A 27,661-nucleotide genomic window follows, 5' to 3' on the forward strand; every position below is an offset into this window, starting at 1 on the left:
CCATATATTAACATTACATCTTATTGCCAGAAAACACTTTTATTAGTTTAGAACATTAACTGAAGAGTTCAGATGCTAAAACCTCTAAATGCCCACTGAAATGTTCCTCTGAAATGAACATTCTCCATGCTCCTGTGTGTAAACTCAGTAAATTCATATTAACGGCAACAAATATGCTCTTCAAATTGTGCTTTAAGTGAAATAACTGAACAAACACAGGTATCTGAGAAACATGCTCATTGTAGAGACACATTTCAGAGGCAAACTCTTCAATTACAACAAAAACTGATCTCAGATATCAGCTATCAAAATGAGTTTACAATAAACACACTGGAAGCTTCCTATAAGATCTGAAGATCATCTCAAATTCATTAAGACAGCAATTGTAACAGCATTAACGCTTTCTGGTGACCATCAGTTGTATTTTAATATGAATTTCTACAGCATTAAAAACGTTAGCTGACTGCTAGTTGTTCGCGCGGTCACTGAAACACGAACCGCGCGCAACACGAACGCGCTTCAGACCGGTATCGCGCGCGCGCTCTAATCATATCGCAATGCGTGCAAACAGCGAACAGCAATTAATAACGCATTTAATGGAGATTATAGATCAGAAACATTACAAAGTCTGATTTGCAATCAGCAAAAATTCAAGTGTATTCTAAAAATCCAGTCAATTTATAAAGCAGCGCGTGCACGCGTGCAGTGCAACTCTAAATCAAATGGAGCGCGCTTACAACACTAAAGTTAAATAACGTAAACAAACGTAAACAAATGTTGCATCGTCTGAATAAAGACTCTGCAGCACACACACTCATCCTGCGACACACTGTTGCTGAAACCCCTTCAGTCTGCAAGTTGCTCGAGTGCTCTTTATTCTCGTATTGAGTGAATACAGCACGTCTACATGGATATAATCACATTTAAACGCGTGAAACCGGGACAGGTTTGGGTCTAAACTGCAGTACAGGTTCAAAATGGAAGGGCGCAGTGCCGAGCGCGCTCACTAACCGACGACAACAGCTTACCTGGAGCAAATCTGTCCTCATGTGTGTGTCCTCTGGAGCATCTCAGGCGAGCAGCACCATATTCACGAGGAAAATCTGGAGTTTGGTGAAATTTAGTGGGGTAACTGCGGTGTATTCTTGACTTTCCGACCGCTTTAGCGCAGTTTGCTAATTTAAAATGTCCCCACTAGCCGTCGCTGGAACAAATGTCTAACCGTCATTTCCGCTGCGGCGGCGGCGATGAGGAAAACAAAAGGCGCCACCACGTGACTCGGAGAAGAATTGAGTTTATTGCAAAAGGCACATGTTAGAAGTCACATTCAATAACACGAACAATTATTTATTATCATTTTTATTAAAGATTTAAAGTTATCTAGATAGAGTGTTCATAAAGTCCACCTTCTGCTCCAGCTGAGCATCCAGGGCAGCCTTAAAATAAAACACAATTTAAGAAATAGTCATTGAACTGTAATATATATATATATATATATATATATATATATATATATATATATATATATATATATATATATACATATACATACACACATACATACATACATACACACACACATCCACGCACAGACACAAAAAATTATATTATGTTTTTAAAACTAAATAATGCTAATATACATTCATTTTCTTTTCGGCTTAGTCCCTTTATTAATCTGGGGTCGCCACAGCAGAATGAACCGCCAACTTATCCAGCCTAAGTTTTACACAGCGGATGCCTTTCCAGCTGCAACCCATCACTAGGAAACACCCATCCACACTCATGCACTATGGACAATTTAGCCTACCAAATACACCTATAGCACATATCTTTGGACTGTGGGGGAAACCGGAACACCTGGAGGAAACCCAGGCCAACACACAAACTCCACACAGAAATGCCAACTGACCCAGCCGGGGCTCGAACCAGCGACCTTCTTGCTGCGAGGCAACAGCGCTACCCACTGCGCCGCACACTAATAGACACTTTTATATTAAATATATTCATTAAAAATATTAATATATACAAACAACTTATTTTTTTATCCATATATATATATAGATAGATAGATAGATAGATAGATAGATAGATAGATAGATAGATAGATAGATAGATAGATAGATAGATAGATAGATAGATAGATAGATAGATAGATAGATAGATATATATTAGGGGTGTAAATATACACAAAAGGCACGGTTCGGTTCACGGTTTTGGAGCCACGGTTCGGTTCGGTACGGTTCGGTTTCTGTTTGCTGTGGGGTTAGGGTTGATGTCATGTTAACAGCAATGCTAAGGGACAATTCACTTAATAACAAGAACATCTTACTTTTTTCTTTATTAACTTTGTCATCGCATTTTTAGTACAGTCAGGATACCAGAGTAAACAACTAGAATTAAATAAATACCTCCAATATAGACTAGTCAGAAAAAAAACTGTTCTCTTTAGTGCAGCCATCTTCACTAAGTAAACTAAAATGAAATAAATAACTGCAGTGTAGACTAGTGAAAGATCTTCTTCAAAAACACCATAATATCCACATTCTCCGATGAGAGGCTTGATCTCTGTGCAGACACAGACGCTCATTTTTGATTATATGGTTTTATTTAGATAGATAGGTTTCCGTTTAAATTAAAGAAAAATATACATATAATGTGTTTCTAAAGTGTTTTTTCATGACATATTCACCAGTAAAATACATTGCGGTTGTGTCTGAAACTAATGTTAGGGTTGTAGCCGGCTGTATGTTTGCCTCCTGATCTCTCTCTCTCCCCCTCCCTCTATGCCGGTCATTTATGTAGGTCCGCTTACATGACAGCTGATGCCTGTCATTTCTGTAGGTCCGCCTTTTTGACAGCTGATTGGTCAGGAGACCGATCTATCATCATTTGGCGACACAGCGCGGGAATGTGAAAAGCATGTCAGGAATAGCGGGAGAGAGAGCGCTTTTTCCTTTGATCTCGTTTTTCGTGTATTTTTCTGACATGATTATGATTTTCATTGTTTTTGTTTAACTTTTGTTTGGGTAAAATTATTTTGCATTACTTTTGCCCACTTTAAGAAATTTTGTGAGGTTTGTACATTTTTATTTCAATTGATTTGTATATTATCCGCTCCTTCCCGACAATATAGTTGTATTTATTTCTTTTGTTTGTCTTCACTATCACCCCCTTGCTCGAGCTTAACTAATTTTTGTTTGATACTTTTGTTTGAATTTGTTACTTTATTATATTATTTTATTAGTGTAAATATTTCTCTTTTTTTGTATATTTGGGCATTATTCTGGTTTAACTTTTGTACATTAAATCACTTTTGTTGGCAGTTCTGTTGCTTACACCCTCACATTGTGAAATTACCTCACTTTTAAAATGTTTTTCCTTACAAGTAAGTTTCGTGAAACAGTTGAGACAGACAGGCGTGCGCTTTGTCTACGACACAAATTCTATTCCTGTACTCAACTGGAAAACCAAAATGTTTCCACACAGATGACTTAAATGTGTCTGGGGGATCTGCAATCTCAGTACTATGTGAAGCAGCCATCCTGCGTCCTGTAGTAACGAGTGTGATGCTTACTCAAGTCACATGACATAACATGCACTAAAATACTAACTTTAGAATATAATATTTAGAACAAATCCTCATCATTACTAAAACAATTTAATCAATTAATGTGTTTAAATTGGTTCAATTAGTTAGAGACAAGTGACGTCAACCTCAACAATGGGCAGCAGGGGGCGTGAGAGTACCGCGGTACGCCACGAGAGTTTCGCGATACGTATCGTGGTTGGTGTATCGCGATATTTCGGTTCGGTTTTAATATCGTTACACCCCTAATATATATATATATATATATATATATATATATATATATATATATATATATATATATAKAGAGAGAGAGAGAGAGAGAGAGAGAGAGAGAGAGAGAGAGAGAGAGAGAGAGAGAGAGAGAGAGAGAGAGAGAGAGAGAGAGAGAGAGAGAGAGAGAGAGAGAGAGCATTTATTTAATATTTATTATATAAAACATGGTACAATTCTTGTAAATTAAAAGTGAAGTGAAAGCAAAAAATTGAAGCGATTACCAGTTCTCTTTTAGCCTCCTCAATTTTAACCCGTGCAAGAGCTGGACTCTGGGGAAAAAAGTACAACAGTAATGGAAATGAGTAAATGAACAATTGAATTTTAAAAGATTAAGCAATGATGCATTTGGACACAAATGTATTTATTTTAGTCAGTAATGGTGTTCTAAATACTGTGCAACTGTACTGTGCTAATATATAAATATATATACATATCTTGACATAAAATTGGGCTACTAATTTTTTAACCATTATTGTAAGTTATTTTGTTGGATAAGCTCCAGATTTGGCTTCAGTACTGACTAAAATAATGTATATGCACAACTATAATATTGTAAAGCTTCCTATAGAAAATATTCATTTAAATGAGAGAATTGTGGGGGGTGTACTCATACATGCTGAGCACTGACTAACAGGTAATAAAGTAGTAAACAGCATTCAGTTTGTGGAACAGAGTGATCGTTCAGGAGCCGCAAGGGAAGTATGAACAGCAGTGGAAGTGAAACCGAAAGTGTGCACATTATTTAAACAATCATATCGCATTTTAGAGTTATGATTACGACGAGCATGAACTCTTTTGAGTACAGAGGTACACAAAAATGCACGTCAACATGATACACTTGATAGCGCCGACATCAGCGACGCCGAAGAAATAGTAAACCTGCCTAAACTGCTGAAAAGAGCCACGACTGTCCTGTGTAATGAAAAGACGGCCACCCTGTCACTCATCATGCCCAACATGAAGACAGCCATCCATAAAAACCTCTCAGACAGATACACATCAGTTCAGGATTATCTTATAGAACTGCTGATTACCTGGAAATGTGGATTGCACACACAAAAAACGCAAGTGACCAAGCAAAGCATTAAGCTCTCACTGTTAAATTCAATTGAATTGAATAATTTCAATAATATTTTATAAGAAGTTTTTAAATTGTTTTATTTCTTCCAGAGACAGTCCTGTTTAATTTATTTTCTTAAAGAAGGTTCAGTTTAACAAGTTGAAACAAAAGAAATACATAAAAAATAGTCTATCATAGTCCGCCCTCTGTAGTAACAGCTCACGGTCAGCTTACGTCATGTGTGATTTTGCGGCCGCCAATACATCATTATATGAAGACAGAATGATATTTTAGGGTGAATTGTACCTTATAAATACAGTATGTGACTCTTTTAACAGCATTAGGAGGTATCCATGTCGCTGTGCAAAGTATGTAAATCACTGTGAAGACTTTAAAACTTAGGCTATGTTCGACCCAGTATGCGTGTCAAAAAGCGGACGAGTCTAAAGCAATGACTGTACAACCAAAATGTTGCCAGACGTCTGATTTTGAGAGGATGAGCCATCCTCTATTTCAGCTCCACTCATCTTGGTCTGCTAACATTACTGCTGCTGCAATCTGAACTCACGTGCGACAGCAGGTGGAACGTAGCTCACGTGCAAACAGCTCAACTAATAAGAGTAAACGGACGTCATATCCTAATCAAATCGTCATAATGCCACGATGCATATTGTGACATTTTAGCATCGCAATAAATCATACAACAATAAATCGTTACACCCCTAATATATATATATATATATATATATATATATATATATATATATATATATATATATATATATATATATATATATATATATATATATATATATATATATATATATATATATATGTAAAGAGTTTAGATGCAAAAACCTCTAAACGCCGTCTGAAATTTTCCTCTAAAATGAGCATTTTAGCAAGTTCAGTAACATCAAGAATACTTTTCCTGGTCTTTAAAGTTAAATATCTCAACATAAACAAAGGAAGCTGAGAAAATGTTTTTGCATCTGAACTCTATATATATATATATATATATATATATATATATATATATATATATATATATATATATATATATATATATATATATATATATATATATATAATTTTTACATTTAGAATAATGTTTCAACATTTATTACCCCACACATCAAAAACAAAGACACAAGGCCATTTGCCTAGAGCAGGGATCACCAAACTTGTTCCTGGAGGTTCTGCAGATTTTAGCTCAAACCCTAATCAAACACACCTAAAACAAGCTAATCAGGGTCTTACTAGGTATACTTGAAACACCCAGGCTGGTGTGTTAGGGCAAGTTGGAGCTAAACCCACCAGGGCAGCGGACCTCCAGGAACGAGATTGGTGACCCCTGAAAATCATTATATGAATGTACTCACAGGGCTCAGGTCACTAAACGGCTCCAGCTTCTTCTTCAATGGTAGTGTTTCCTCTTTCAGCGCTGCAATTTTCTAAGTATCAAGTTAAAGATCAAAGACAATAACACAGTTATAGTTTATAGCAGTCTATAGGACACATTTGTATTCAGTGCATTTAAAGATACATTTTTTTACATCATATTAGACTAGTTTTTACGTTACAGCAGGTGTGCACTAAAACATCCACAAAACATGCAGTGATGTTATTAATAAAACAGTTTGCCTGGATTACTAAAACAGTTGCACTCATGGATTATTATTGTTTTCCTTTTGGACATGGGTTCAGCATGAATATGGCAAACAATTTACCTCTGATAACTGGAGGATGGCCTGATGGGTAAGAGAATCCTCCATCTGCCGCGAGTCCAGCTTCTCCTGTCACAAACACACAAATACTGTTTGCAAAAAGCTTCATCATAGATATTAACTCGTGTATTGTTACATAACTTTCCTTACGCTGGTGGCTGTTTTTACCCCATTGACTTCCATTAAAATCACATTTTTTGTACAGAAACTCAAAGCTATGTTTGATGGACAGTCTATCCCCACTGAAATTTCAGCCTCCCTATTTCCCTGCTGTGGAGAAAATGAAAGTTAACTCCATTTCTCTTTCTCTCACTGTGGACCTTTGACCTATATACATACACACATATATGTAAATTGTGTATGTAAAGCATCGATAATGCACCGTGATGCAGCACCGAAAATATCAAATTAAACCGAATCGATGGCATGATAATCATAACCGAACCGTGAGACTAGTGTAGGTCCACACTTCTAGTTATCGGTATTCAATTTTGCTTGTATGTGCGTTATGACTCTTAAAGTACTATTAAACTTGCATTTTTATGAATCACTAAAGAATAATTACAGCTAAAATCCTTTTTATTGTTCTACTGAAGACGTTTTCTTTCTTCAAATATTGTCTACGTCTGTATGTATTGCACTGAGCTATGGATGCTACAATAATGAGGTGGTAAAATAAACTAAATATATATTGCACAAGAATAGCACTGAGAAACAACACAGATACTACCCAAATTGCATCAAGTAATATGGAGGGGGGGGGGGGGGTAACGCCAGCCTAATTTCACCAAGTAGGACATGTTCCTGGATTAACATCTGTGTTGATCCTGAAATACCATTTCTATCAGCCAATCAGAATAAAAGGGATACGTTTACCGTTGATGTTAAGTTTAGGCATACGGTTAGGTTTATGCACTTCTACATGATTGTTATCCAACTATTATTCTCCTCTGACTTTTGTGAACAATTTAATGTTATGGTTGGGTTTAGGTGTTGGGAACAGGTATGCATTACATTTTAAAACAAAAATGATGTTCTATGATCAACATAAATGTTAATCCAGAATTGCATCGTACTTGGCAAAATCCTGACATTTGGGTCAGTAAGTCTCAGAGTATGTGGCTGATATTGGATGGCTTGCTAGTGACTAAATTAACAGCACATTTTTGTTTTCTTTTTAGACTATTAGAAAATGCACCATTAGAGAGGTGTTATTAAAAGAAAGCTAAGATAACCTGTGCAATCTTGTTCCTGCATGCGAGATCTCTGGATTTGTTCCTCATGAAGTCCATGTTAAGAAGCCTTTCCTCTGCCGTAGCTGCTTCCACCTGCTGTATGTGTGTGACCTTTATCAGATCACTAAAAATCAAATTTCACACACAGACAAAGAAAAAAAAAATTCATTTAGGTTTCTACAGTCACTTATAAATTAACAAAGTTGAAAATAAATAAATTAATAAATGAATTAGATAAATAGGCAGACAGACAGACAGACAGACAGACAGACAGACAGACAGACAGATAGACAGACAGACAGACAGACAGACAGACAGACAGACAGACAGACAGACAGACAGACAGACAGACAGACAGACAGACAGATAGATAGATAGATAGATAGATAGATAGATAGATAGATAGATAGATAGACAGACAGATAAATGTGTGTTTTCTTACTCCTGAAGCTTCTTCCGTAGAACAACTGCTGCTGTCATTTTCTTCCTAACAGCAGAAAGTTCGCGCTGCAACCTGCGGTCCGTTTTCTCAGCCTCCAGCACATCATTGGTCAGTTTATTGAGTGCGGGCATGTAGCTGGAGAGCCGAGAGGGTTTAATCAGCCACAAAGATCAAAACGCAAGCATCAGATTTAGATTAAATCATCTATTTAAAAAGTCATTTTGTAAAATTAGATCCATACAACAACCAGTTTCAATGTCAAGTTTTTCAGCTTTCTTAGAAATATCTTAGCTTGTGTTCGAAAAGAAGCTCAAATAGGTTTAGATCAAGTGAAGGGTGAGTAAATGATAATTACTGCACACAATGCATTCTGCCCCCAAATAACGTTTTCACGTGTCTATATATCCATTATTCTTTAGTTTACCTCCCAAGTGACGTGTCTCTGAGTTTCAGCACTTCAGCGGTGCCCTCCAGCACTGACAGCAGGTCCACTGTGGGTTTAGAAAGTCCTCCAGTCTGAAGACCAACTCCCTGGAGAAGCACTTCTTGAAGATGAGCTCCTGCCATAGACCACAATTAAGGTAAATTGTTAGATAAGTTACTTCTAAAAAGTAATTAATTACATTATTAAAATTTGATTTAAGTTACTTTTCTTATTACTTTGTCTGAAAAGTAGTTTAATGACTACTTAAAAATCCCTATAAATCTCAACTTGTGAACAATTGAAATTAAACTAGTTTTAAATTGAGTTAAATGGATAGTTCACTCAAAAATGATCATTCTGTTATTGTTTACTTAGGCTTTACTTGTTTCAAACATTTATGCGTTCCTTTCTTCCATTTAACACAAAAGAGGATATTTTGAAAAATGCTGAAAACCTGTTGAAAACCATTGACTTCTGTAGTAATCAGCCCCAGATAGCACAGACAGCTGTCAACTCTTACCTTATGCTGTGTGCTTCAGGGCCATTCTCCTCTGTTTTTGAGATGATGTGCATAAGTAATTCTTTAATATGCCTGATCTGGTCCAAACACAGTGAATTATGTTTGATCAAAACAAAAGAATAGTGAGATATGAAAACAAGGATCGGTCGCTGTGGCTTGTACAGCACCTCTCATCAGTTGGAAAACACAATAACTTTTGCATAGATTATGGTGGAGACATTTTTCTTTTTTCCTATGATTACAGACATGTGCAGGAACCACCAAAATTAATTACAGCACGCTAGACCACACAGAACCTAAAAGCTACACTTTCAAATTTGAGTTTATCAAAAAAAAATAAATACAAAAAGCGCCTCTTTTTTTAGGTGTTTATTATAACACAGACGACATATACAGATATTTTAAACACTTTCAATAGTGTTTTATGAAAATTCAAAGGGTTTTCTTTAAAATGATACCGAATTTTTGCATTTACACCTCTGCATGTGGATTTGGGAAGCTTTTAAATTTGGGTAGGCAAAATCCAGGCAGAAATCCCAAAATAGCAGCAGAGTTTAAGTGGTCAAACCGGAAGTACGAATTTGCACAAAATAATGCTAAAACAACCAATTTTTAACTTTTTAGTGAAATATATGTGTCCTAATAGTGTTTTTAGCAGTGTGGGACACATATACGACTGTCAACAGCTCAAAAAATGTGTTTTGGTGTTTCGTGATCCTGTTATATATTTCTTTTTATTCACACTGTAATTAAATAACCGTAAAATGAATAGTAACCCCCTACTTTACTGTTTTTCACTAGATAAGTCAATTACTTACAGTAACTAGTTACTTTGTAATTAATTACACCCAACACTGTCAACCAGCTATAATGAAAACAGGGATTCTTAATTTATTCCACAACCTCTAAAGCACATGTACAGATGAATAATGTAGTTTTTGAACAAATTATGTATTTTTATCCAAAGTGCCTGTATTGGAGTCTCACCATCACTGCTGTACTCCTGCGTTTTCTGCTCGTGGTCCTGGATGAGCAGCTCAGCTTCTCTGCATCTCATCTCACTGTTCTGCACAAGCTCATAGAGGATCTCCACTGTCCGCGTGTTCACCTCAAACTCAGGCACTGTCTGCTGACCGAACACCTTCCTCAGCCACTGGGACACCTACAAATATAAGGCATACCGGGGAATTTGGGAATCAAGAGTAGCTATTTATTTAGTTATTTATTTATGTCAACATTTAACCCCATATAACATACAGTTATGGTCAACATTATTAGCCCTTATTTTGTTAGGTTATTATGTTAATTAGCCCATTATTCGTGAAATTTAATTTCTTTTAAAAAATATTCCCCAATGCTAGTTAACAGGGAGATTTAGAGAGCATATTTTAAACATAATAGTTTTAATAACAGTGACACTGTGGCTCAGTGGTTAGCACTGTCGACTCAAGTCCCAGCTTGGAGTTGGCATTTCTGTGTGGAGTTTGCATGTTCTCCCCGTGTTGGTGTGGGTTTCCTCAGGGTGCTCCGGTTTCCCCCACAGTCCTAACACATGTCATGTGCTATAGGTGAATTGGGTGAACTAAATTGGCCGTAGCGTATAAGTGTGAATGAGAGTTTATAGGCGTTTCCCAGTACTGGGTTGCAGCTGGAAGGGCTTCCGCTGTGTAAAACATATGCTGGATAAGTGGGTGGTTCATTCCGCTGTGACGACCCCTGATGAATAAAGGGACTAAGCCTAAAGAATAGTTTTAATAACTAATCTCTAATAACTAATGTCTTTTTCATGATGACAGAACATAATATTTTACTAGGTATTTTGTAAGATACTAGTAATCACCTTAAAGTGCAATTTATTTTCCAAAATATATATTTATTGGGTTTTGTTTGAACTAAAGAACATAACACATAAAAATAAATAAATAATAATAAAATAAATAAAAACTTATTATGAAGTATTGAAACAATAAAGTGCAAGTTAGAGGCTTAACTAGGTTATTATGTTAAAATTAACAATATTGACCTTAAAATTGTTTTTTTGACCTTAAAAAAAACTTTTACTCCAGCCAAACTAAAAGAAATAAGAGCAATCCCATGCAAATGTCAACCTTGCCATTAACAAATTAGGTTTTCACCGAAATATAGAAACTATTTCTACATGTATTGTGTAGGCTTGTATTTTACAGTGCTTTAAAATACTCAAAAATGTCTCTGTCAGAGTTTTTAAACTATTATATGTAATTTAACAAGGTCACACAAGTGCCAATTTCATATCTGTCCCATCAATAACGGAAATCTGTCACATCCATAACCAAGCTTTTCCCTAATAAATGCAAAATTGTGAAATAAAATGAAATCAATCATTTTTGTTCTATAGAGAGCAAACTCTCATCATTTTGATTAGCATGGTTTGTTTTGACTTGTGCAGCTTAGTTCACAAAATTTCTACAAAGTATGTTTGTTACTGTAAACTCTTATACTGTTTTAGTCACATCCGTAACATGTTTATTTTCCTCATTTAAAATATATGAACTGTCTACAGATTGATAGTTTTTCTGATCTCATAACTCTGTGGTTTGAATTTTTAGAAAATATAAGCAGATGTTTCAATACAAAGTAAACTTATACTTTCTATGTGGATTTATGTTTTGAGTTTTTACTGCAAATGCCACATCCATAACGCTGGAACTGCTCATAAGACTTTCCTCTGAGAAAAAAATAATATATGAAATACTGTGCAAATGTCTTTCCTTTGTCTGTGAAGCATAATTTGGCATACTTTTGACGACAACTATATGTAACAACATTTAACAGGGCACCAAGTATTCATTTAGCGTGCTAAGTTCATGTACTCCAATACAAATAATTTCATATCCAAAATACATGCTAATGTTTTGTTTACATTAGTTATAAAAGGATGTGATCATTAAGACGTACAAAATCAAACGCACATATATTGAATTAGTTTATACGTCCAGTCTAATACAAATACCAAATACACTTTGTCCATATAAACATTACATTGAACAGCGGGACGAATGTACACGTTTGAGCATTCTTTGTGTGCATTTTAAATAGATTACATTAGTTTATATTATTCACAAAGATATCAACTCACGATTTTGCTTTTCTCGCACATGTTTCCTGTAAACGTGTGTTGCATGTACGCAAATTTACACCATAAAAACTTCCGAAGGCAACAACTGAAGATCCCGCCAGTAAATTTGTTCTTCTTGTTCCGGGTTCTCAAAGCGCATTCCTCATTGGCTGGCCGAATGAAAACCGACCAATCAGCGAACAAAGTTTACTCTACGTAGTCACTTGTTTAAAACAAATAACAAATAAGGTAAGCTTTATTCGCTATATTAAAAAATCAGTAGTTATGAATAGCTTTGAGAATGGGGGTCTTTATATGCTAAATTTTTGTACATTTAATAATACTGTCAAAATTAAATGGGGCAAAAATGTTCTCAAAAATCCATCCTCAGTCTGGAATTTCATTCCAAATTACATATTTTCTAAATTTAAAGGGCTTAATTTCGAGTAATTGTTATTATTCTGTAACTATAATGTTGAGAAAATACCAGCTAAATTATCTCAATTTCATAAGCAATTTCTTCTTGGCTGGTCACTGTTATACAAGCACAACTTCTCTCCTCACAAATATTTTATTTGGAATAACCAAAATATTGTAAACAAAATCAAATCTCTTTTCTTTTAACGCTAGTTTAAAGCAAATATTCTGCTTGTTAGTCAATTATTTTACTCAAATGGCCATTTATTAAATTATAACGAATTTCTTAATCGATTCAATATTCGCAACCCAGTACTATGAAACACTCGGAGAAAACACGTGAACATGGGGAGAACATCCAAACTCCACACAGAAATGCCAACTGACCCAGCCGAGGCTCGAACCAGCGACCTTCTTGCTATGAGGCGACAGCACTACCTACTGCGCCACCGCATCGCCCACCCATACACACTCATTTACAAAAATATTCTGGATAAGTTGGCGGTTCATTCCGCTGTGGCGACCCTGGAATAATAAAGGGAATATGACGAAAAGAAAATGAATGACTAAATAACATGCCCATTTTTAATTCTATTTCTCTAAAACAAAAAATATAAATTCTGCAAAGAAGCAATTAGTCACATAAACTAGGAACTAAGCCGAAAAGAAAATTAACGAATGAAACTTGCACCTTATAATCACTATAATGTCAGTAAATGCAATATTAAGTACAGTATGTCATATTGCTTCGTTAACAGAAACTTACAGCATCATGCCTTAAAAACAGAATAACGTTTTAAATGTACGGCACTCTGAGTATAACACAATCCCTCCTTTAAATAAATTGAAAAATGTACATTCAGGACACAAAGCCTTTCACACTAAATAAAGTGGACCTATTTTTTATTTAGCTAATCCCCTGGGATAAAATCGCCTGTTACTCTTTTGTTTGTAAGTTCTTTGATTTACAAATAGTAGTCATGTCTTACTACTGTGGTGGAAATTAATTTTATTTATCTTATATTCATTTTATAAACTCATTTGTTCTAGTTATAAAGGTCTGCTCTTTTATTTTTACATGGATGTACTGTTTAAGCTAGACCACTTTAACATCTGTCTATCACCAGACAAGATCTGGATAAGTACATGGTGATTCAATAGTATCTGGATGCAGCCTTTATGATGCAAGCTGAGACTGCATCACTCAGCGATGCAATGTCAGACACAATGCACTCAATGGAGCTATAGTGACGTCACTGTGACGGGTAGGGTTAGGGGTGGGGTTAGGTGAGCCCATTAAAAAGCATTGGATGCAGCTCAGATTGCACTGCACCAGGTCTGCATCCAGATCCCTCTCTGGTGATTTACCAAACTACATGTTCGGATGGGATGTAAGGCTGAAATGTAGATGATCAAATATGAAGTTGAGCGCTGATGTAACTGTGATTCATCCTGTACGTCACTGATGACCTTGTGGGTATTACAAACTAAGAGAGAAGGCACTCTGTTTCTGCGTCTCACTCTCTGAAAAAACTGTTGTTGATGTATGATCGTGTCACCTTCGTGTGATCTTCTTTGGAAAGAATAAAACTTTAAAAGACACTTTGGGTACGTATTTGTCTTCTTGACCACTGAGAAAGCCTCCTTAAAGAAAATTGTCACATTACTTTTCCCTCTTTCATTTTATGATTGCACTTCTTTTCTGTTGATGTCCTTGTATTTTCATGGGGTATATGCTGAAGCATGCTAATAGGACTTTTAATTTGCCATTAACCTGGGTTAAGCGCTTCCGGCGAATTGAATGGCAATGCAAAATCCGGTGCGTTTAAGGTCTGTTTTCTTTAAAAATCAGCGATCTCCACTGGCTGAGTGATATCCGATTTAAAGTGGGTCTCAGATTGTACAAGAAGCACTGCATTAAATTACAATTCCCCCACCATATATTTATTATATGAGCATTTATTTTACCCCAGTATATTCAATGGAGCTTCTGCGTTAGCCTGCCGACTCTGACGGGCGCGTGCGAGTAAACAGCTTTTTGTCCCGTTTTACGCTTGAGCAACTAAATAAATGCTAAAGTTTATTTAACTGAATGTATTTTAATGACATTACAACATCGATGCTGTATAAGGAACCGTATAAAATGAGGAAAAAGTTCACAATAACAGGTCACCGGAAGTGTATCAGCATGGGAACAGCACTAGCTCGGCATATACCCTATTCATTCATTTTCCTTCGACTTAGTCCTTTTATCCACCATAGTGGAATGAACCGCCAACTCATCCAGCATATGTTTTACACAGCGGATGTCCTTCCAGCTGGAACCCAGTACTGGGAAACACCCATACACTTTTACATTTACACATACACTTCGGCCAATTTCATTCATTCATTTTCTTTTCTGCTTAATCCCTTTATTAAACAGGGTTTGCCACAGCAGAATGAACTGTCAACTTATCAAGCATATGTTTTACGCTGCGGATGCTCTTCCAGCCGCAAACAAGTACAGGGAAACACCCATACACACTCTTTTACACACATACATTACAGACAATTTAGTTCATTCAATTCACCTATAGCGTATGTGTTTGGACTAAACCGAAGCACCCGTATGTGTATATGTTAATAGATTTAAATAAACAACAACAATAAAAGAAGTTTAATGCTTATAACCTTGACTTAAATGTTATGAACAAAAACAAAATAAAAGTCTCGCGTCGCCTGGCGGAACTGCATCCGGGTCTGCAGTTGACCTTTCCTATATGAGCTCCGCTCGCGACCTCCATTTCCTTCACTCCGCTCCTCGCGCTCCAGCCGGCCGCTGCAGGAGGACACTAACTCGAGCTCCAGAAACACAAAAACACCCACAAAAATGCTTTCCGTTCGCGTCGCGGCGGCTCTGGCCCGCACTCTTCCACGACGGGCCGGATTCGTAAGTCTTATTTTGATGTGTTATAGCAAACTAAAAGCGCATAACCGGTGAATGTCAGCGCCTGTTAATGGCGTGATAGTGCGCGTCGCCATCTTGCAGGATGAAGGGCCTGCGTTTGCTGCGTTTAAACTAGCATTATTTCGACTCTAATTTGAGCTGTAGCAATATTTGATTTCACCAGATATATTTATAATGTCTAAAGTGTTCGTTTAAAACCTTAAAGGTTGCTGTTGCATGTTTAGCGAGGTTGTGATCAATGAATGACATTCCCGATTGAAGGTCAGGAAATGCTGCTTGGGTTTAAGACATGTCAGCTGTCAGTTTGCCTTGGATTTTCTGTTTAATGTTTGTCGTGCATTTGTGTTTGATCATCTTGATTGCATTTGCATTATACTTTTTATTTGGGCGGAAGTTTGGATGACGACATAAGCGTTATGGCGCATTATGATCTCTCCTACCAGTCATATAAAGATTAACTACTAATAACAATTAAAACAAGCACACTTTCAGTAGTGTTTGTGATATTAGTTTAACTATTAAGTGCTGTTTTCTCTCTATAATAGGGTTTAGCAGTAATGACGTGGTTGTTATTGGCACGTGAAGGTCAAGGGCTCACATGCTGCAAGCTTTACGCATTGTGCTTTAATCTGATCGTGATCATTTTAAAGTGTTTGTAAACGTCACATTTGCATTTTCAGGTTTCCAAGAATGTTGCTGCAGCATGCGTTGGAGCCAAGAACCTGCACACCGCCAGACCATGGCTGCAGAAGACAGGTTATTACTATTAAATGTTGCACTGCTACTACTTTGATTGGATTATTTATGGTTTGCATGCTCAAATGTTCCGGATGATTTTGTTTTTCAGGCACGGCGGAGGTGTCCAGCATTCTGGAGGAGAAGATTCTTGGAGCCGACACTGGAGCTGAACTGGAGGAGACCGGCCGCGTGCTGTCCATTGGTGATGGTATCGCTCGTGTTTACGGGCTGAGGAACGTGCAGGCTGAAGAGATGGTGGAGTTCTCCTCTGGTCTGAAGGTGAGGGACAAACTTCTAGGCTCATTGACCACTCCTGATAATGGCATGCAGAATGCATACCGTATACACACACTTTGACTTGTTTGATTTAAATTATTTTTGTAGTTAGGGATGCAGTTTCTTTTTTTAACAATAAGTTGGTTTGCGTGCATGCAAACCTGTCTTGTCTTTTTTTTGTCTGTCACGTTTTAGCTATAGACTTTAATAAGTGTTATTTTTCTCAGTTAGTTATCGATTTTACAATATGTGACCGCATATAATAGCGGTGGTAAAGCAGGGGTGCTCAAACTCTGTCCTGGAGGTCTGGTGTCCTGCAGATTTTAGCTCATCTTTGCAGGTGTGTTGAAGCAAGTTGGTTTCTGGAAAGCCTGGTAAGAGCTTGATAACCTAGCCTAGGTGTGTCTGATTGTGGTTGGAGCTAAAATCTTAAGGACACCAGGCCTCCAGAACTGAGATTGAGAAGCCCTAGTTTATAGTTTTAAAAGTACTGTGCAAGTTTACATTTGTAATGTTTAGAAAAAGTTACCAATTTTAAAATTGCATCTGGTTAAATTTAAAGAGTATTGAAAATGCAAGTATGAACATGTATTGTAAATGAAGTATGAACAGATTGTATGTGTAAGTTATAATATAGAGCAAAAAGTTTTAGTCAAATTTCTTAGAAAAATATAGTTTTCAGAGATTTATTTAACTTCAGGCAGGCTAATAGATTAATACTTCTTGGAATAACCCAGATTTTTTTAATTTTAACAAATGTCTTCATTAACAGTGATAGAATTTTTTTTAAATCTGAACTTTTGACTTATTTTTTGCCAGAATAGCTATTTTTTTATTTGAAATTATATGATGTTATCATATTCAGTGAAACTGAAGTGTTGATGTCAACAGAAGGACTGCCTCTCCAAATGTGGAAGCAAATGGCCAGACTTTGGTTGACAATAACCAAAACAAACGTTTTCAGTTTGTTTTTGCTTTTCCGTGGATTAACTTGCACTGATTTAATTGTTCACCTAAAGAATAACATTGTGCACTAGCAAAAAAAACATTGTATTCCTTATTCACACTGACAATTACATTTTAGCAAATAGCTTTAATCTTGTAAAATGTTTTTAAAAAATTCTGCCTTTTTGCTTTAATTTTCTGCACCACAGAACCCAGAGCCTTCTATTATTTTAGAAATGTGCTACTTTTAAAGCGTTTGTTTACAGGTCTGCTTTCATAGACTTTTGCTGCTCTCTTCATAGGGTATGTCTCTGAACTTGGAGCCTGATAACGTTGGTGTTGTGGTGTTCGGTAATGACAAGCTGATCAAGGAGGGAGACATCGTCAAGAGAACAGGGGCTATTGTGGACGTTCCTGTCGGAGAGGAGCTGCTCGGACGTGTTGTGGATGCTCTGGGAAACCCCATTGATGGCAAGGTCTGACCACCAGTTCAATCAGTGCATCCTATAGTGTTCCCACAGGTCAAGGAGATTCTGCATTATCATGGATTTCTGAAATGGAAACAGCTTTCAGGCACAAAAATGGCTCTTTCCTCCAAAAAGCAAGTGATCACTAGAAACGGACAGAATCTGCTGATTTTTGTAAAAAATCTGTGCATTTATACGTAATGATTTTGGGAGCATCACGACTAAACTTAATATATGAATTATTACTTTACAAAATAACTCATGAACATTTTCATATTAGTCAATAGTATTACTGAAATTAATTAATTAATTAAACTGAATAAACATAAATTTACACAGGTAATTAAATAGACTCAATGATGGGCTAAAAATTAGAGGATTTTTATGCGTGCAGAAATCATGAGGGCCTAGTGATGGTCTGCACAACACATCAAAATCAACTGATCAAATTGCAGGAAACTGCTTTTTGGGCTGGTTTTGATTTTTTTTTTTATTCAGGCTTTTAAATTTTGATTTAAGATTTTATCTTTAATTTTTGGGATTATTTCAGAAATATTATACAATTTTTGTATTGTCTATTCCAGACATTGAAAGTCAATTTAATTTCTTTCATGCAAGTTATGGAATGTATTATGTATTTTTGTTTATCATTAAGTTTTAAATTCCATTTATCAAATCTAATTGTGTAATTTTAAGTTTTTCACACTTTTTATCTATCGTTATGGTTCGTTAATTTATATATATATTTTTTTCTCCTGTCCTGCTTGTCAACCAGCAATCAAACATTGAAACGTTTTAGCTTTTCAACATCAAGCAGGACTAGTGTTATGCTAAAATAAATTGAAGCGAATGAGACCATAAGTCTTGACGCATTTTCACATTGACCCTAAAGTGAAAAATTAAATGGAAATTCAGCTTTTTATGCAGTGAAAGTCTGGGAATTTGACATTTTTGCATTACCATTCTCTTATATTAATTGCAGAATGTCTTAATGTTCCTCCTTTAGGGACCTCTGGGCTCCAAAGAGCGCAGGCGTGTGGGTCTGAAGGCCCCTGGGATCATCCCTCGTATCTCTGTGAGGGAGCCCATGCAGACTGGCATCAAAGCTGTGGACAGTCTGGTGCCCATCGGCCGTGGCCAGAGAGAGCTGATCATTGGTGACAGGCAGACTGGGTGAGTGCTGCATGGAACTGCACATGATGACTGCCTGATTTCTGTAATTGGCTGGAACAATTTATTTGCATTTGTAAAATTACAATATTGGTGTGTTTTTAAACTGTACAGGATGCAATTAAGCATACACGTTTAGGCCAATGGTTATTTATTACATTACACCCTAATATTGTGTTTGTCATGCTGTATAGTTTATTGCTTGCCGGTGTTAAATATGGAAAAAATCTCAATCAAATACAGTTTGACTACTTTAGTTTTTAGTTTGACTATTTCATTTGGATTCTTCCAGCAAAACCGCCATTGCCATCGACACCATCATCAACCAGAAGCGCTTCAATGAAGGCACTGAGGAGAAAAAGAAGCTGTACTGCATCTACGTGGCCATCGGTCAGAAGAGATCCACTGTGGCCCAGCTGGTGAAGAGGCTGACAGATGCTGATGCCATGAAATACACCATCGTGGTGTCGGCCACCGCATCTGACGCCGCTCCACTGCAGTACCTGGCTCCATACTCCGGCTGCTCCATGGGGGAATACTTCAGAGACAACGGCAAACACGCTCTCATCATCTATGATGATCTGTCCAAACAGGTGAGAGCTGAACGCTGCCGTCACTTTAAAACAAACTGTTAAACCTATACTTTTGGAATGCCCTATATTTAGTGTTATAGGAGAATGATTTGTATCTGGAGAGACTTTAAAGGATTTTTTTTAATAGTGAAGTTATCACAAGTGGACTTTTAAACTGATTCACAATTTTCTTATGCACTTTTTTGCAGTTTTTATATATATATATATATATATATATATATATATATATATATATATATATATATATATATATATATATATATATATATATATATATTATATATAAAAAAAAATTATACTGTTTTTGCAATGACATGGCCAGAGAAGCTGATATGGCAAACTTTAATTTCTCCCTTTGCTGTCACTTAAATGCATTGGAGGAAGTTTAAATTTTTTAAATTTGTTAACTTGATTGGATTATACAGTGTCTATGACCGCTTTAGTAGTTGTTTATAACTTCATTTTATTTATTTATTTTTAATTTCGGTATGTTGAGGTACTTCCAATTGCAATGATATATAGAGTAGGGGGCAGAGCTTTCTTTTGTGCACTTCCTCACAGCAAACTAAAGGCTGATTTTTTTTTTTTTTTTTTTTTTTAAACTTCTGGGTTGAGCACACGAGTATGGTCGCATAGCCCTCGCTGTGGCAGACCCGCACCACTAAAAAAATGTAACTACACTTCGCAATGATTCGTAGCGTCAGCTCTGTGATCGGTGCTGAGCCGTGAGCTAGATAGAGCGAGTGGTTACATGTCTCGAGTCCCATAAAGGAGCTCCAGATGGAAACTTTTGTTTTGTTTATTTTGACTAAAGTTGTTGCACGTCCACCGGTTCTTGCCTCTGAATGAGCGAGTTTGAGCTACTTGTACATTTAAGGGAGATTTCAGAAATTAACATGACGCCCACGAAGAAACGTGGCACAGGAACAAAAATCTGCTGCCAGCTTGTGTTTCGGAAGAGTTATTGCAGAGCAGCACAAATAGTGCGCAGAAGTATAAATGTACAACTACATGCAATGGAGGCACTGGCTAATTCAGATTTATATGACCAAAAAGATGAACTTGATAAAAATGGAGGTCTTTCAAAAATTTTATATTAGAAGTTTCTCCATTTTAAAGTTTAGTTCAGGGGTCACCAATCTCATTTCTGGAGGTCCGGTGTCCTGCAGGGTTTAGCTCAAACCTGCCTCAACACACCAGCCTTGGTGTTTCAAGTGTACCTAGTAAGACCTTGATTGGCTTGTTCAGGTGTGTTTGATAAGGGTTTGAGCTACAATCTGCAGGACACCGGAACTCCAGGAACAAGTTTAGTGACCCCTGGTTTAGTCTATTTTTCAGTATAAGTGATTTGTATTATTTAGGATCTAGATATTCAAAGCTTAGTTTTTATAGTTGGTGCAAAATTTTTAATGCAATATCACTGCAATATTAATTTGATCATTAAAAGTTTGTTGCTGAAATTCAAGAGGTTCTTGAAAAATGCTGATTTATCCTGCAAAGAAATCTGAAGTCTTTATGAAAGTTATCGAATCATCATTCGCTGATATGAATTTAAATTATAAAAAATGTTACAAAAAATATATTAAAGCAAATAAGCCAGAACCTCCTGATATTTAAATTATTCTTTAGAATCGTAATGACCAGTTTAAAAACAAAACAAGAGATGACCAAACAATCCTTAAACCTGATGTACCGTATCTAATGCTTTCATTTGAACATCTTTCTAAATGACAGGAAACCATATAAATAAATATTTTAATAGATCCAGTTTATCTTGAAATTGTAAAATGTAATTCTTGTTTACTTGTTAATTTTAGTGTATATAAATATGAATAAAAAAATAAAAGAATGTATATTATGTTATGAATTTCAGTCTCTTTAGTGTACAGCAGAATAAAGAAGTTAAACTTGTGACCGTTGACTTTCTTAGTATTTGTTCTATGGAGGTCAATGGTTACAGCTTTTTAAAAATATTTTTCTAAATATCATTCGTGTTAACAGCAGAAATTCATAAAGGTTTAAAATGGGTAAAGGGAGAGTAAATTACAATTTTCATGAGTAAACTGTCCCTTTAACATGCAGAAATAATGAATATTTATATTTGTATACAGGGCTAAAAATTGCGACCATTTTGGTCGCATATGCGCCGGACATTTTTATCTTTGCGACCTCAAAATATATTTGGGAGCATTTGTGCGAGTGCTTAAAATTGTTGTGGTGCGACCAGTTTTTACTGCAAAATGTTCACCACATGCACAGATTCGGGAGACATTCTCGCAGAATGCATCTCTGCACTTGAAACGCGAATCGCAGTGCTCAGGAATGGTTGAAAACATGTCATGTCAACTTGCTGTAGTAAACAAAGCCAAGTCTGTAATGCTTGCCCCGCTTTCGTGCTCTTCTTATTGGCCCACTGCTTTAGCACTGAACGCGAATGATTGGTTAATTTCAGCTGTCAATCACTCAGTGCCTTCTTGCTTCGTATGACAGAGAGAGCTACTACCGCGAAAAACTGTAAAGCGCTTCAGATGAGAATGAAGATAACACTGACAGATTTTGTTTAAGAAACCATGGCATCTACAGTTACAAATAATGACGCATCTTACTAGTGATCATGTGCTGAATGTCAATCCACCATCTACACTTTTCCAAGAGTAGAAGACTTCCATTGGCTTCAAGTCCGCTATGAAAAGTCTGTGGGATGGGATTTTCAGGTAACTGTTTGCCACATCTAGCAGGAGAGCTTCTGTTTAATCCTTCATATAATCGCCAGATGCTGTCCGCCATGCAAGTGGAAGCTATATGTAAAGTTTAACACCACGTACACCATCGCAAACGGGCTTACACTGAGTAAACTAACATCGCTACTTAAAAAAGGATTGCGGTATTGCTATTAACATGACATATGCATATAATAAGGTACTGTATATGTCAAAAGCATCAGTGCAGTATCAGACAGCACCCGTGAGAACAGCACAGTTATATCGTTAACATATTCATTCATTCAAGCAGTGCATGCAGGGCCGGTGAGCGCTCCGTGTATCTTTTAGTCACTCAGTTATGTTGTAAAATGTATTTTCTTGTGATAACAGGATTTCGTTGAGATATATATATATATATATATATATATATATATATATATATATATATATATATATATATATATATATATATATATATTATTATATTATTATATTATATATATATTATATATATATTTATATTTTTATTTATTTATATATTTATTTATTTATGATTAGTGTTGGTTTCAAATGCAATAAATCTGTTTGTATAAAACTTGAAGTAACGGTGCTTATAATTGGTGGGTGCGACTAAATCTTGGCTGATGCGCCTAAATTTTTTTTAAAGTTAGGAGCACTGGTGCTACCAAGCAAAAAGGTTAATTTCGAGCCCTGATATACATTTCTTTTCCTCCAGGCTGTTGCCTACCGTCAGATGTCCCTGCTGCTGCGTCGTCCCCCAGGTCGTGAGGCCTACCCCGGTGACGTCTTCTACCTGCACTCCCGTCTGCTGGAGAGAGCAGCCAAAATGAACGACAACTTCGGTGGTGGATCCCTGACCGCCCTGCCCGTCATCGAGACCCAGGCCGGAGACGTGTCCGCTTACATTCCCACCAACGTCATCTCCATCACTGACGGACAGGTGACTGCACAAACACGCGCACAAGTGAACTCTAGGGTTTGATCCACACACTGAACTGCTAAATCTTTTCATGCAGATTTTCTTGGAGACTGAGCTGTTCTACAAGGGTATCCGTCCCGCTATCAATGTGGGTCTGTCTGTGTCCCGTGTCGGTTCTGCTGCTCAGACCAGGGCCATGAAGCAGGTTTGTTTTCACTTTTGCTTTCAATTTATTTAAAGAAAAAAAAAAAAATATATATATATATATATATATATATATATATATATATAAAACTGTCCACTTTGATTGCTAAAAGGTTTGAGTTTGTTGTGGAGAGTATAACTACTTATGCTGTGTTCACACCAGACGCGGAACGCGCGGATAAATTGCACTATTCGCGCGTAAATTGCCGCGTGAACATTTGAGTTTACTCGCTTCATTCGCGTGTCAAATTCACTTCAGAACAGACGCGGGTTTGCTTGATGGGCAGGGCTTCTGTCTGCCCAGTGACTGTAGCTTCGTTGCTAAATGGCTAACATGGATTTTATGAAGAAAATAACAGTGTTTATGTACTTTATGAAGGCTGAAAAACAGAGTCGATACGTTTAGGACCGTGTCTGAGTCCACTACATGCTTTCAGAGGTGCATCCAGCTGTGTGAGCTCAAACTCCTCCAGAAACTGGACCTGGATCACAGAGGCTTTCAACGGTACTTCTGACTGAGCTAAGCCCAGTTTGATGACTTGTTGTCGGTGTCACCTCGAGGATTTGCCCCGGGACACAATCAATAGGTTCTACGTCACACTCATGCCCCCACAAGAGCAAGCTTCTGATTGGTTAACACGGCACGAATGTCCACTGAAGATTTTCAAACTCGAGATCCGTGCGAAATGCACGTTAAGCAAACACGCAAAACGCTCAGTTTGCGCCATTCGCGCCGCAGGATGTCTATTCGTGCGTTTGCATTGACTTAACATGTAAATCACTCGCGATTGAAGCGTGTTCTGCGTCTGGTGTGATCGCAGCATTAGAGGTTTTAAAAATATATCAAACTTACTTTAGATTTACCACAGTTTTCCTGCCATGGCCTCAGAAACAGGCAATACATCTTATAAAATTCCAGTCCAGACGTAAAAGCTTTAAAATTGCTCTTAAAAAAAAAAAAAAAAAAAAAGGCCCACATTTCATTTGATGCAAATTTTAAATCAATCTTTGCTATCACTAAATTAAACAATTCATCTTGATAAATTCTTGAGCCCAAATGCTTTAAACTCTCCTCAAATGCTCAATGTAGTCAACATTTGGAGTGTTTAAATTTTCTAAAATTGTCCTAAGACAAGAAATGGTGTCTGTATGTAGTTTTAGGACAACTTTGAAACATGAGGATCTGTTTCAAATGTTGACCGCTGTGTACTGACGTGATTTGTGAATGTGCACATTGCAGAGTCGATGCTGAAACTATATATTGTGCAGCAGCCCTATTTGAGAGTCTGCAATTTCAGACCATACATGTGCCATGTCAGTTTCAGTTGACCTTCAGTGTGTTGCATTGCTAGCTTCATTCACAAACTATGTCTAATGGCCTCAGGGGAGACTGTAGAGTGTCTGTCAGATGTGCAGATCTTACAGTGGTGGTTTGTTGTTGTGCAGGTGGCTGGTACCATGAAGCTGGAGTTGGCTCAGTATCGTGAGGTTGCTGCTTTCGCTCAGTTTGGTTCAGATCTGGACGCTGCCACACAGCAACTGCTGAACAGAGGAGTGAGACTCACTGAGCTGCTCAAGCAGGGACAGTACTGTAAGTGCAAACGAATCTCGGGCTTTTACCAAGTTACATTTCAGACATTAAGACCATTATGAATGAAATTTTAGACTTACAGGGCTAAACTCTAAGAATTTTTCAAATATGCCAATTAGGAAATTTCTCTAGCCCCATCAAATAAATTATTATACTTTTAATACATTTATTATTACTACAACTACTACTACTACTACTACTACTACTAATAATAATAATAGACCATATTAATAACAATAACTGATGATGATTTATTAATAACAATGATGGTTTTGATAACGATTAATAATAATGATAAGTTTAATGATGATTGATAACAATAATAATTTTTTTAATCATGATTATGATGGATTATTAATAACGATGATTTTAATTAATAATAATGATAATAATAAAATTATTTTGATGATAATGACAATGATTTTGATGATGATGATTATTATTAATAATGATTTTTAAATTATGAATAATAATTTTAATAATAGCGACGATGATAACGATGGTTATAATAATGATGATGATTAATAAAAATGATAATTTTAATGATTATTATTAATAATAATAAACTATTTTAATAACGATAATGATAACAATTGCTATGATTTTGATGATGGTTATTATTATTAATAATGACAATAATGATCTTTAAGGGTGAATAATAATAATGACTTTAATAATAGCAATTATAACGATGATTATAATAATGATTAATAACAATGAAAATTTAATGATTAATAATAATAATAATAAACTTTTAATAACAATGTTGATGATAACAATGACAATGATTTTAATTGATGAATAATGATGATGATGATGATGATGATGATGATGATTTCAATGAATAATAATAATAACAAACTATTTTGATAACAATGATAAGAATAACAATGACAATGATTGATTAACAATAATGATAATTTTAATAATGAAGAATACTAAGAATAAATTATTTTAATAACTATAATAACGATAATGATTAGTGATGATTTTAATAATGTTGATGATTGTAATAACGATAATGATTATTTTAATGATTATGAATAATATAAATAATTTTAAAATCGATAATGATGATCATAATGACAATGATGATGATGAATATTAATAACAATGATGATTTTAATGAAAAATAATACTAATAATAAATTATTTTAATAACGATGATGATGATGATTTTAATAATAATGATGATTAATAATAACTATGCTGATTGTGGTGATTTATTGATTTTGAAAAATTATGATTAAGTTTAATAACCATGATGATTATTTTAATGATTATGAATAATAATAATAATGATGATTTAATTAATAATAATAATAATGATAATTATGATGATAATAACCATGATTATGAATAACGATGATGATTTTTAATGACAATGATTTTAATGATAAATAATAACAATAATAAATTTAATATCTATAACGACAATGATGAATAATAATAACAATAACAATGATGATGATTTCAATTATAATTATGAAAAGTACAGGTGCAACACTGCCTGTATGGGATTTTAACTTACTGTTTTGTCTCCGTAAGCTCCCATGGCCATTGAGGAGCAGGTGGCTGTCATTTACGCTGGTGTGAGAGGACACTTGGACAAGATGGAGCCCAGCAAGATCACCAAATTCGAGAAGGCCTTCCTCCAGCACGTTATCAGCCAGCACCAGGATCTGCTCGCAGCCATCAGGTGACGCTCTATAGACAATTCTGCATTTTAAAAGACGAGAAACATCTTGAACCAACTTGATTACTCAATGCTGCTTTTTCCATCTTTGTCTTATTTTTCAGGAGCGACGGTAAGATTTCAGAGGCCTCTGACGCAAAACTCAAGGAGATCGTGCTCAACTTCCTCTCGAGCTTCGAGTAGTTTGTTTCCTGTATCGCTAATGTTTTGTCAATGTTTGCATAGTGCTTCTGCTTAAATTTATACAAACCCTGAAGAAATTCAAGTGGCACTTGATCCTCAATGTACAGAAATCTCCTTACCGAGAATAAAGTGTTCCCAACTCCATCTCTGCCTCTGTCTGTCATTGCCTAATTACAGGTTAAGTTGTAGTTTATTTTTAAAAAGCATGTACAGTCTGCCTAGTTTTAACTTTCAATAGGTAGTTGTTCATCATTTTTATGATTTGGTGCATTAAGGGTGCTTTCAGACCTGTGAATTGATTCAGTTGTTCCGAAACAGAGATTACAAATGTTACATTGTTGCTCTTGGAGTGGTTCACTTTCACACTGCAAAGTTTCTAATCGGACCAAAACCGCTAAAACAAGTCACGTGCGAGTAAACTC

At 36.0% G+C, this 27,661-nt stretch overlaps 3 protein-coding genes across 7 annotated transcripts in view; 1 reads left to right on the forward strand and 2 right to left on the reverse strand.

Moving 5' to 3' along the window:
- The window catches only part of ark2n (arkadia (rnf111) N-terminal like PKA signaling regulator 2n), a 44,024-nt gene extending 42,805 nt beyond the window's left edge, over positions 1-1,219 (reverse strand). For 3 of the 4 annotated variants that reach the window (XM_005160974.5, XM_073934405.1, XM_005160973.6), the window contains exon 1: positions 1,029-1,219. The gene's annotated coding sequence lies outside the window, so the exon portion shown is untranslated. The remainder of the gene's footprint in view (positions 1-1,028) is intronic. The other variant, NM_205680.1, reaches the window with a different exon arrangement.
- Positions 1,220-1,279: 60 nt separating this feature from the next.
- On the reverse strand, positions 1,280-12,505 carry haus1 (HAUS augmin-like complex, subunit 1). Of its 2 annotated transcripts, none has more exons than NM_001256249.1 (9): positions 12,389-12,494; positions 10,258-10,432; positions 8,751-8,886; positions 8,327-8,461; positions 7,885-8,008; positions 6,653-6,718; positions 6,305-6,376; positions 4,084-4,131; positions 1,280-1,436 (listed from the first exon to the last, which is right to left on the reverse strand). In NM_001256249.1, exons 1-9 carry the CDS (start codon positions 12,431-12,433, stop codon positions 1,377-1,379), a joined length of 861 nt encoding a protein of 286 aa, NP_001243178.1. In that variant the 5' UTR covers positions 12,434-12,494; the 3' UTR covers positions 1,280-1,376. The 2 variants fall into 2 exon arrangements, with proteins under 2 accessions (NP_001243178.1, XP_073790684.1); XM_073934583.1 differs by having other exon boundaries at positions 1,281-1,436; positions 8,751-9,747; positions 9,800-10,432; positions 12,389-12,505.
- A 3,100-nt stretch (positions 12,506-15,605) lies between these two features.
- atp5fa1 (ATP synthase F1 subunit alpha) lies at positions 15,606-27,383 on the forward strand. Its single transcript, NM_001077355.1, has 11 exons — positions 15,606-15,716; positions 16,415-16,490; positions 16,582-16,751; positions 17,996-18,169; positions 19,167-19,333; positions 19,623-19,923; positions 23,362-23,586; positions 23,663-23,770; positions 25,216-25,360; positions 26,909-27,059; positions 27,161-27,383. Exons 1-11 carry the CDS (start codon positions 15,657-15,659, stop codon positions 27,237-27,239), a joined length of 1,656 nt encoding a protein of 551 aa, NP_001070823.1. The 5' UTR covers positions 15,606-15,656; the 3' UTR covers positions 27,240-27,383.
- The last annotated feature ends 278 nt before the right edge of the window (positions 27,384-27,661 follow it).

The sequence above is a fragment of the Danio rerio genome, chromosome 21 (assembly GCF_049306965.1).
Source record: "Danio rerio strain Tuebingen ecotype United States chromosome 21, GRCz12tu, whole genome shotgun sequence".
Classification (NCBI taxonomy): Eukaryota; Metazoa; Chordata; class Actinopteri; order Cypriniformes; family Danionidae; genus Danio; species Danio rerio.